This window comes from Ceratotherium simum, chromosome 34 (genome assembly GCF_057802395.1).
Source record: "Ceratotherium simum simum isolate JZ-2026a chromosome 34, ASM5780239v1, whole genome shotgun sequence".
Taxonomy (NCBI): domain Eukaryota; kingdom Metazoa; phylum Chordata; class Mammalia; order Perissodactyla; family Rhinocerotidae; genus Ceratotherium; species Ceratotherium simum.
Genome location: NC_141933.1, coordinates 5085326 through 5097373, shown reverse-complemented (window position 1 = coordinate 5097373; position 12048 = coordinate 5085326). Strand labels below are relative to the sequence as shown.

Genomic DNA, 12048 nt, shown 5'->3' with positions numbered 1-12048 from the left:
AATGGATGACTTCCAAATGTGTCTCCTCCCTTGTTTCACTCTCCTTAAGATTCAGAGTTCTGGGAGAGAGAGTCGGCCTGGCCAGTTTAGGTCCTGGGCCAGCCCCTTAGATATTCTGGGATGGTGAGGACCTGGCAGAAGGAGATTCAGGGGACCCTGGGGTCTCTGGAGGGGTTGATTAACCAAGCTGTCCTGCAATGAGGGACAGTAGCTAATTGTGGGCTCCTAAGAAAGGGGACTAGAGGCTGGGTAACACCCCCTCCAATCCTCCAAAAGAACCGGTGCATAAAAGTAGTAACCATTTCCCGAGTCCTTGCTGTGTGCCAGATACAGCTAAACTTGGCATGGGCATCTCATTGAACCCTCACTAAACCCATGAGACAGGCGTGAATATGGTCCCCACTTCAAAGATACGAACATGGAGAATTAGAAAGAGTTAGTGACTCGACTAGACCGTACAGCCAGTGTGTGATGGAGGCAAGGTTCACCTCCCCCACCCGGACCATGTGACCTCAGAGCTCTTGTACTTGCGCATTTTGTAATAGTTTCTATAGAGAAAATAGAAAGATAACGTGATCTAACATTGATCAGATTTATTTTAAAACGCTGAAAGCTGGGATGCATGAAACTTGCAACTTCATTCAGACATTTTTGCTGTTTGTACCCCTGCTCCAGGATTATGTCTACAAAGACAGGACATCTGATACATTATATTTTGCACATTTCTCATCAAAAAAAAGGTGTAGTGGGGCTGGCCCGGTGGCGCAAGTGGTTAAGTGCGTGCGCTCTGCTGCGGCGGCCCGGGGTTTGCCGGTTCGGATCCCAGGCGCGCACCGACGCATGGCTTGGCAAACCATGCTGTGGCAGCGTCCCATATAAAGTGGAGGAAGATAGCACGGATGTTAGCCCAGGGCCAGTCTTCCTCAGCAAAAAAAAAAAAAAAAAGAAGAGAAAAAAGAGGAGGATTGGCAGATGTTAGCATAGGGCTGATCTCCTCACAAAAAAAAAAAAAAAAAAGGTGTAGCATGTTTAATGATTACACATGCTGCATTATCAAGCTTATTCCTAGCAGATAAGAACTTCCATTCTGACCAGGCATCAAAGAGAACTGAATCTTCCACCTACGATTTTATGTGGCGGATGGTTGGAAGAATTTCCCATAGGCGAGCTTCCGGTTCTGTACATTTCGAATCTTATTTCTTCTCTGCTATCCACTACCCACACACCTCCAGTGAGGTTCATATCTCCATACAACTTCTGGCCCTGCAGTTTTCTCCATGATGCCAGGTGAGCTGGCACAGTGGGAACATTCCTGGAAGCCATTCGTACACCAAGGTGGCTAGAAATAACCTAGCTATACATAGACGTGACTGTGAACCTCGTGAATGCACCCCAGGAAGCCCAAACTGCAGGTACCACCAACTCAACTTTCCCTTAGCCAGATCCTCCGAATACCTGTGGCCACGCCAGTGCCACCTGGCCTGAGGTGAAGAGTGATGGGGGAAAAGTTGGAGTAGAGGGAGACAGTGGTCTTAACTGATGTGTAATATAAATTTTATCATAACATAACTGTGTGAACAATTTCTAGGGCTCCTCCCCTTCCCAATGCAAGTGTGGGGCCCTGTGGTGGCCGCTTACCCCTGAGAGGTGAGGTTGCCCCATTGCCAACCATCTGCTTCAGACGGGCCACTTGGTCACTGCCCAGGCTAGAGTGTGCTGTGGAGCATGGGGTCTGTGGTCAAAAGATGACGGTTGAATCGTAGCCCATCTATTCACCAGATGTGTGACGCTGGACAAAACATTGGCCTCTCTGAGCCCCACTGCTATAAAGTACTGTATGGGCATCAGTGATTCTTATTAGCCAAATGAGCACTTATTAAGTGCTTATGGCATACAAGGCCAGAACTGGTACTGAGTGCTCCATTAGATGCTTGGAGTGACTGATAAAGAGCCCCTTGCCCCACGTGCCTCCCTGAGACGCACAGATCCGGGGGTCTGAGCTGAGAAGGGAACGCAGGTGACCCAGGAAATGGAGGGCGCTCAGGGCACAGCTTCTCTTTCTAGGGCTGCACAGCCCCAGGATCAGGTCAGTGAATGTCAAAGGGCAGGCTGGGACGGCGGGTCCCAGGTCCAGACACACGAGGATCTTAGTTCCTAGGACTCCAGCCTGCCCACCGCAGCACAAATCTAAAGACTGGGAGATCTACTGCCATGTGGTAACATTTCCTAGATTATTGATGAGATTTCTCTTCCTTTCTGAGGATCTGACCTGCGTCCTAGCTGGCTTGAAGCCTCCCTCTGTCGGGAGGAGAGTGGGAGTTGCTTCAGAAGGTGCCAAGAGAAAGAATAAGGTATTCTTCAGCTTCCAACACAACAAATACGTTTACATGGCAAGATGCCAGTTTGTGGGCAGGGCCGTGGCCTTGAGAGGGGATCTTTCCACTTCCCGTCTTTCCTCCTCCCACGGCTCTGCAGGGACCTCCTGGGACGCGCCCCTTCCACCCAAGACCCCAGCCACGAGGCTGGATACTGGAAGGCAGGAAACCTAAAAGAAGCATGCGCTCCTTGTCTGGACCCAGGGGACTGTGGAAAGAACAGAGGGAGGGAGGGAGCCAAGCATGTGTCCCCAGTGTTCCCTCTTTGGGCTTGGCCCCAGAGACGAAGTGTTTTGGGCAAGTTGAGGGAGCCCCTGCGAGGGGCAATCAATCGGGGTACAGAAGCCTGCTCTGCTAGTCACGTGGGTCTCTGGGTCTCTGCCCACGGCCCAGGGCACAGTCCCATCAAAGCCAACTGTGCATCTCCAGGGAGGCCAGGCAGAGGCTCTCCCAGTTCCTGTGCGGCCTCTCGGAGGAAAGTGAGCAGACCTGCCAGGGGTGCAGGGGGTGGCGGTACAAGGCGACCCCAAGGGAAAGGCCAGGGTTCAAGGGCCGGCCAGGGGCCTCATGGAGGACGAGGCAGTCTCGTGGTCTGCAGCCAGCGAGAGCTGGGTCAACAGTGGCGACACAGTTGACCGCCAGCAGACGGCAGGCATGAGGGGGGTCAGCAGGACACCTAGTGGAAGGTGGACCGGGGTATCACCCTGGCAGCCAGCTGATGCCACCAGCAGATGCCCAAGGACCAGCATGGGGCAACAAGGTCACAGGAACCACGTCTCGCCTCCTGTGCGAACATGCGGTCTTAGGGAGGGAAGGAGGCTGGGAAATGCACTTTCCCATCCGCATGGGATGCATGCTACCCATCTGCAGAAACTGTTGAGAAAACCAGCTTTAAACAGGCCGGGGCTAAAAGCTAACATTCACCCTCTAACCAGAAGATCCTCCACCAACAAAGAAATTACATGTCATCTTCCCAGCTGAGTCGCATTGTGGGATCCGGGACGCGACATGCTCTGGGAGAGCTTTGGCACGTAGGAAGGGGACCCCAACAGGTTGACATGCAAGTGTTGGGGCTTCCAACAGCCGGCCAGACAGGCACTGGGCAGGGGCAGGCATGCGATCTCCAGGGCATGGCCGCTCTCAGACCCCTGGCTCGTTGGTGCCGCTGGAGGGCGTCTCCCTCTCCTCCAGCTCCGGCTCCTCCCGCAGCGCTCTGCGGAGCACGGCCCCCAGGGGCTCCCGCAGGCCCCGGCGGCTCCTCTGGCTGCCCACCATGAAGTAGATGACGGGGTTGGCGCTGCTGCTCACGGAGGAGCCGAGGCGGGACAAGCGGTAGTACAGAAGCTCCACCTGAGGCTGCACGTCCATCCAGGAGAGGAGGAACCAGGAGATGCCCAGGGGCAGGGCGCAGAGGAGGAACACCAGGACGGAGGCCAGGATGACCACGTAGGGCCGCGTGGGCCGGCGGCGCCGCCCCCGGGAGCTCCTCTGCACCCGCACGAAGAGGATCACACTGGACAGTGTCATCACGGGTGCGAAGATCCCCAAAATGAGGCAGCTGAAGACGGAGTCCACCGTGAAGCATTGCTTCTCATTGGGGTGCCAGAACTTGATGCAGAAGAAGGAGGCCAGCGTGTTCATCAGGAGGGACAGCGCCCAGAGCAGGGCGCACACCACGGCCGATAGGTGCTGGGGCCGGTGACACTTGTACCAGATGGGGAAGAGGATGGAGAGGCAGCGATGTGCGCTGATGGCCGTGAGCAGGCTCAGGCTCGCAGTGTAGGCGAAGTACTTTGCTCTCTGCGCCACCTCGTAGGCCTTCCAGCACCTCTTGGCCAGCGAGGCAATTTCTAGACTGAGCATGGAGGCCATGCAGAGGAGGAAGAGGAGATCAGCTACCGCCAGGTGGAGGATGTAGACGCAGAAGGGAGCCCTCTGCACACGGAAGCTCAGCAGCCAGAGCACCATGCTGTTGCCTGCTATGCCGCACACGCAGACGAACATGACCAGGGTGCTCAGCGCCAAGGGGGCCGTGCCCAGCTCATCCGCCTCCTGGGTTTTTGGGGTCGACGCTGGAGTCTGGCTGCCGTTCAGGGTCTGGTTCATCCTATGGAAGGAAGATGGACCACCGTGAGATTCTGCGTTGCTTGGACCACGGGGGACTTCTGGGAGCCCCCCACCCCGAGTTTCCTGTTCAGGGCTTTCACCCCGGGTTCTTTTTGCAACAGACCACGACCAGGAGGCCTGACATTTTCCCCGCTCCCCGTGGCTCCCGCCCGGCCTGAATCTGCCGCCAGGTCTACCATTACGTACACGAAGTTGTCATAGACGCCCTTTGTCCCCTTAAGAGGTTCTCTTCTATTTCGAGTTTATTTTTTTTTTTTTACATGAAGAGGTATTGACTTTTACCACAGGCTTTCTCTACATCTATTGATAGTATCATTTTTTTCTCCTATAATCTTCCAATCTTGTGGTTTAATTTTTTAAGCCGGACCTCAGGTGCAAAGAGTAGATTGTGTGACACCCCTCACTTTATGGCACCCCATGATCACCAGGCCGTTTAAAATCGAATAAATTCATTGATTTAATTCTCCCTCTTCATCTCCGTCCCAGCTTCGTTTTCCCTCTCCCAACTCGCCTCTCTTCTAACCTGTTTGACAAAGGTCCTTGGACATCTAACTATCTTTCAAAACAGGTGGTTGCCCATAAGTGTTTTCAATTTCCACAAATGTTGTGATTTAGAATTCTCGCTGTTTTTCTCTTTTTCACTCAACAATATGTTTTTGGAATATTTACAGGTGACTATGTGGAAAGGTGGTGGGTTGAGATTTAAAATTTTGAACTGTACACCAGCCCTGTTTTGCTTTTCCAACCCTGCGTTCCCATGATCATAAAAACATTGTGTTCCACATCCTCCCGCCTGTCGCCCTTGGACTCGGCTCGGGATTTTTCTGGGATATGTTTGGGAGTGGAATTGCTGTGTCGTAGGACATATGTCTGGTTATTTCCCTAAATGGCTTCTCGGGCTTCACTTCTGCCAGCAGGGCAGGAAGGGTCCTGTTTCCTCATTCCCTCACCAACACTTGATATTATGCGCTTTTCTAATTTTTGCCTGATAATCGTAAAGTGGCATTTTGTTGACGTTCAAACTTGCTTTTCTCTGATCACAGCAAGCTTGAGCATCAGTTTACTTATCTGTCCGCCATTTGGGGTTCCCTTCTTTGAATTGCCTGCTCACGGCTGTGGCCCACTTTTCAGTTGTCTTTTCTTCCTTTTGCTTCTTGATTTGCAGGAGTGGTTTGAATCCCCGCTGGGTTTAGACACTGCAGGTATTCTCTGAGAACTCTCTTCAGCACAGTAACTTCATCTGTTGTGAACTTGGGTGGACAGATGCGCTCAGTGTTGGTATAATTTTTCACCCTGAAATGTGGTGCCTTTTAAGTCAGTCCATATCCCTGGGTGAAAAAGATATTCCCTTATATTTTCCTCTGTTACTTTTATAGTTTTTCCCTTTCAGAGTTTGGTCTTGAATCCAACCGCAATCTATTTTTATGTGGAATAAAGAACGGATACAGCTTGATTTTTCCTCCCTGTTATGAGCCAGTTTCCCCAGCACCATCTCCTAAACAGCTATCCTTTCCCGTTTGACTTACCAAGTTCCATTCACACGTGGGACTGTTTTTGGACTCTCCATTCCGTACCGTTGGTTTGTCTGTCTGTTCCTACACAGTTTCTTTTTAAATATGTATGGCTTTGTGTGAGCTCTGGGAATTGCTCAGCTGACAGCTACTCAGTGGTTGTTCTCTGCTCAGTTTCATTCCGTGCATAGCTAAGTCATCAGCCAAAAACTCAAGGGGAGCCCTATGCAGATTTTTGGAGTCCTTTCTCTGGTTAGCACTCTCGCTTCTCTCTGGCGCTTCATCTCACAAATTCCAGCCACTTCAATCTCCCTGAAGTCTGACTTCTGTATCTTCAGCTCAGGGAGCCCACCATGCTCTGTCTGGTTTCCCACTTCCTGTGCCACTCTCCAGAAAGTACCTCCAGGCAGAAAGCCGGGGAATACAATAGGGCTCACCTCTTGTATTTCTCTCCTCTCAGAGTTCACAGTCCTAGGATACCTCCTGTCCAACATCCAAAAGCAGTTGTTTCTTATGTTTTCTCCAGTTTTCCAGTTGTTTACAGTGGGAGGGCTGGTCCAGTACCAGTTACTCCATCATGGCCACAGACAGAAATGCCTCTATTATATCTTCCTGTTGATCGTTGCTGGTGGAGAGGAGCACAGTTGATTTTTGTAGTTTTTATTAATCAGGCAAATGTCTTGATTTATTTGATCATATCAGTTTGCCTGTTGAATGTTTTGATTTCCTATGCAATTGTCCTCATTCCTCTAATTTCTTTTTCCTGCCTTATTGCATAGCCCAGGACATCCAGCACTCTGCTGAACAGTGACTGGAATCAGCAGATTATCGTCAGCAGATTAAGATTATCGTCTTCCTAATCTTAAGGAGAATGTGTCTACGGCTTCTCCATTAGATGCGATGTTTACTGTAAGTTTTTGGTACTATTTTTTATCAATATGAGAAGGTTCCTTTTCTAGTTTTCTGAGAGTTTTTATCATAAATGAATGATTAAATTGATCACAACTTTTTTCCTGCATCTATTTAATCATTTTCTTTTTTTTCTCTCAGTCTATTTATATGGTGAATGTATAGTGATAGGTTTTCTGGTGTTTATTCATTCTTATATTTCTAGGATAAACCATTTCTAGTTTGCTCTTTTTTTTTTTTTTCTTTCTGGGTGCTCTGATTTTATTTAGAAAATTTTTACCCATGTTCATAAAACAGGCCCGTAATTTTCTGTTCTGGTACTATTTATTTTTTATTTCAAAGTTGTAAGTGTATACTGGCTTCATAAAATGACTTGGAGAGATTGTCCTTTTTCTTCACCCTCTAGAACAATTTGTATCATGTGAGGATTATCTTTCTTTGAGGGTTTGGCAGAAGGTAAAACCATCTGGTCTGGTAATTTTTATGTGAGTGTTAGTGGATATGCATGGCTTTGAAAAAAAAAACTACAACTCTAATTTATTTAATGTTTTAGGTCTATTAGATTTTAAATCTCTTCTTGAGTTAGAATAGGCAATATTATTTTTCTAGAAAATTGTCCGTGCTTTCTGGCTTCACATTTATCATTATAATACTCTACACAGTATTCTCTTGTAGTTTTTAAAACCTCAATTCCATCTGCCATTTTTAATTTGTGTCTTCTTTCCTTTTTTTAAAAATCAGTTTGCCAGAGGTTTGTTTTTCGAGAACTGTTTTCTTTTTTTTTAAATCATCTCTATTGTTCATTTGCTTCCCATTTCCTTAATTTGTGCTTTAATTTCTTCCTCTTTCTTTGGATCTATCTGTGATTCCTTTTCAGCTTCTTGTGTTGAATGCTTAGGTAATAATGTTTAAAGATTCTTTTTCTAATAACAGGTATTTAGGGCTATTTCTTTAGATGCTTCATGAGTTTTGATACATAGTGTCTTCATTGTTCTTCATGTTTAAATATTTAAAAATTTAAAGCCATTTAAAATATTTTAAATTTAAATTTCCATACATTATTTAGAAGTACATTTTACAGTGCACGCTTTGGCCATCTTTTAGTTCTTTATTTATTTATTTTTTTGTGAGGAAGATCGGCCCTGAGCTAACATCTTCCAATCTTCCTCTTTTCTTTTCTTTTGCTGAGGAAGACTGGCCCTGGGCTAACATCCATGCCCATCTTCCTCCACTTTATATGGGACGCCGCCACAGCATGGCTTGACAAGTGGTGCGTCTGTGCGCACCCGGGATCCGAACCGGCAAACCCCGCGCTGCCGCAGCGGAGCGTGCACACTTAACTGCTTGTGCCACTGGGCCGGCCCCTCTCTTTTTGTTATTGATTTCTGATATTATTGCCTTGTGTTCGGATAATGTGGCCAATTTTTAAATTTTTGTTGAGACTCTCTCTGTAGTGTAGTAGATGGCCAATTTTTGTTTTCTTTATATACTCATTTGATTAAGCTTTTAAAATTGCACTGTTTAAATGATCTGTATCCTGGTTAATTTTTTATCTGCTACAAATATTAACCCGTTATGATTATAGTTTTGTCATTTTTTTCCTTCTTTCACCTATTTTGAAACTTTGTGCAGTGTATACAAACCCCAAATTATTATATTATCCCGGTCAATTGTACCTTTTATGTAGTGGCCCACTTCATCCTTAGTACTTTTTTAGCCTGAAAGTCTATTTGATCTGATGTCAATCGAGTTTCATTAACATTTCCTAGTCTCCCTATTAATTCCAGTTTTGGATTGTCTTCTGCAGGGATAATATTACTTCTAGTGGGAGCCCCACAAGGTCACAAGGTCCTGAAAATTTTGCTACCCAGGCACTTGCATTGGTTTCTGTTGGGCGTTCAAAGGACTTCACAGGTCCAGAACCAGGTTCTTGACAGATTTTGTGGTTTGGAGATTTGGCATCATGCAAGTCCCTGTAAGTTCAGATTCTACACCTGAATGGTGCAAATCTGGGGCTGTTGTTACTCGATTTGGTGCCCGACTCCACTCACACACCGCCCGCCACACACACACACACACACACACACACACACACACACACATACATACACACAGTCTTGGGCAGGGAGAAGCTCCTAGTGGCATTCTGGCAGGACATTGCTTTCTGCAAGCAGCAGGGTCCTCCCAGGCTCTGGCCCCATGCAGCCTGCTATGTTCAAGCTCCCTCCTCCAGGACCACGTCCTAGCCCCTCAGCCCTTCCTCGCCCCAGCCCCACCTGACCCCATCCGGTGGACCCTGGCCTGTGAGCTTCAGCTCTAGCTGCAAATTCATTTGTGGCACCTGGAGATTTCCCTTCCCATCTTTTCTCTTTCAGCTCCGTGTTCTGTTTTGGTGGGGCAGGAGTGGAATTGTGTTTTCTCCCACATTTCTCTGTATCCACAGTGGGGATGTGGTACCACATCACACAGTTACCAACCTCCATAGGCGCCCTGTCACTACAGTCAGAAGTCTCTCCTTTAAGTTCAACACAGGTTTAAATAATATTTATCAAACTTATATACTGTGTGCCAGATACATAGTGCTATATATACATATATCACACATATACATATAAAATAGCACGTACACGTATATATGCACATACACACATATACATATATATAGCACACACAGCACATATACATATACACATACTACATATACATATACAATAGCGTATAGGCACATATAATATATACATACACATAGCACACAGACATAAAATAGCAATATACATAGAAACATAGTACAAATATGTATATAAACAAAGCACACATACATACACACATAGCACATGTGCATACATACACAATATGCACATACACGTGTATATATGTACACACACACACACACACACCACATGTACAGCAATGACCATGATGGACAAAGCCCATCCTCACAGAACTCACGGTCCAGGGGAGGAAATATACAATTAGACAGATTACCCCCTACCGCCCTGGCGGGCCTAACGCAGAGGGAGGGTGGGGCCAGGAGGTACTGAGGTGGGAGGGCAGCTGGGAGAGGCCAGGTGAAGGGGGTGCCAGGACTGATTGAGGCCCCCCCCGGGGGGCTCAGACTGTGTTTCCCCAGCCCCTCTCTAGCCAGCGGGACCCCTCCCCCACGCTGCTGTCCTCAGCCACTAGCCCTCAGTCTCTGCCCGCCGCAGGGCCTGGTGAGCTCGAGTTGGCTCAAACACCACGCTAAGTGAGGAGGATTGGGGCAGCACTCCAGGAGGGGAGGACGCGGGCCTGCACCTGCTGAGCGGGGAGGCGGGATGCACACTGCTGTCCTTATGATGCTGGGCCCCCCAAGCCAAAAGCCCCCGACCTGCCCGCATTGGGCCGGGGTCTCCCTGCCTGCTCTGGGTCAGGGGCCCAGGGGCCGGGACAGGGGCCCTCGGAGCACCTGGGCGTCTTCCTAACAGTCATTAGCTACCCACCCCCCGAACACTGCCTGAGGGTAGACTGGGCCAGTGCTGCTCCAGGTCCTGGGGGCACGGGGACAAGAAGACAGACACTTGCTGCCTTCCTGGAGAAGATGTTCCAAGGGAAGGTGGTCAGTAAGCAAGAAGGATGCAGCTTCAGACGTGACAACTTACAGAGATAGTGACAGCTGTTCTGTAGGAGCTTTCCTATAAAACTCTGACAGATAATGGAGCAGGACAAGGGGATAGAGCTCGAAGAGGGGGAGCGGCTGGTATTTTACGGGGGCTCATCCCAGAAGACCCCTCCAAGGGGGCGGCACTCAGCAGCAGAGACCCCCAAATGCGCTGAGGGGCCAGCTGTGGAGGCAGGGATTTCGGTGACCTTTTGAAGGAGGTTGTTGTAATGGGTGGGTGGGTGGGGAGGGCAGAGAAATGAGATATGGAGACAGAGGTTTTAAGAAGGATATTACTGCATGCTGGTGCGCGGATGGGTGATTCAGCAGAGTGAGAAGAACCAGTGACGCAGGAAAGAGGCCACAGCTGCAGGGCGGGTTCCTGTGGGAGGAGAGAGGAGAGGGGACAGGGCGTGACAGAGGGCTTGACCCAGCCGTGAGCTGGGGCGTCACCCAGGAGAGAAGCGGGCACTTCGGCCATGGGTGCAGGACCCGAGGTGGGAAGATGCTGCTGCTGTTTCTTAGGCACCCTCTTTTCCATCAAAAAATAGACAGCAAGTCAAATAACAGATTGAAGAAAGAAAAGAGAGATTTGGGGGGTTTGAAGAGAGAGGAGCCCTTATCCTGACTGCTGTGGACTGAATTCTGTCCTCTTCAAACTCATCTGTTGAAGCCCTAACCCCTAATGCGACTGAATTTGGAGATGGGGCCTATAAGGACATAATTAAGGTTAATTGAGGTCATAAGGGTAGGGCCCTGATCCAATAAGATTAGTGTCCTTTTAAGAAGAGACACTAGAGACTCTCTCGCTCTCTTTCTCTCCCGCTGCCAAGTGAGGAGGCAGCTGTCCGCAAGCCAGGAAGAGGGCTCTCACCATGAACCCAATCAGCTAACACCTTGATCTCAGACTTCCAGCCTCCAGAACTGTGAGAAAACAAGTGTCTGTGGTTTAAGCTGCCTGTGTCTGTGGTATTTGTTACGGCAGCTCGAGCTGACTAATGCACAGACCAAAAGAAATGATGAACTGTGAATATTTCCTAATAAAAGCAAACAACCCACACACTGCATGAGACTGGACCCCATGGTTGTTCATGCCTGGCTTCTCTGCAGTGATGTGACCTGTACAACAGGGGCGGGGGTATGTGTCCCAGTCACCCCTGCACCAGGTCCTGGCACACAGTGGGTGCTCATAAGTGCGGAGGGGCCCCTAGATGAAGTGCTAAGCTAGGTACTCCCCAGATACCCCCATCCTCCTTCCCTCTGTGCGGTCTTCCCACACTAGTTGAGTTGGCTGAAAGTCGGACCATGAGCGCCCTGAGCCAGGCTGCGTCTGCCTCCATCCCTTGACCTGTCCTCCTGTCCCGAGCACAGGGCCTGCCCCTAGTGATTGCTCAGTCATGACTCGTTGCTGGACGAGCGGTTAAAATACAGACTCCGTCGAGTGAGCTCTGGTGTTCCTGTCTCTGAAGCCTCGTTTGAATTTTTGTCT

The 12048-nt window shown here is 49.0% G+C and overlaps 1 protein-coding gene across 1 annotated transcript; it reads right to left on the bottom strand.

Annotated features, from left to right (window-relative positions):
* Positions 1–3515: 3515 nt before the first annotated feature.
* MRGPRD (MAS related GPR family member D) lies at positions 3516–4481 on the bottom strand. The gene has a single exon (XM_004441126.1). The coding sequence runs from the start codon at positions 4479–4481 to the stop codon at positions 3516–3518; it is 966 nt and encodes a 321-aa protein (XP_004441183.1).
* Positions 4482–12048: the final 7567 nt, after the last annotated feature.

What these genes read in the sequence shown, in the direction of transcription:
- MRGPRD (XM_004441126.1), bottom strand. Translation starts at nt 4,481, where the DNA reads ATGAACCAGACCCTGAACGGCAGCCAGACTCCAGCGTCGACCCCAAAA.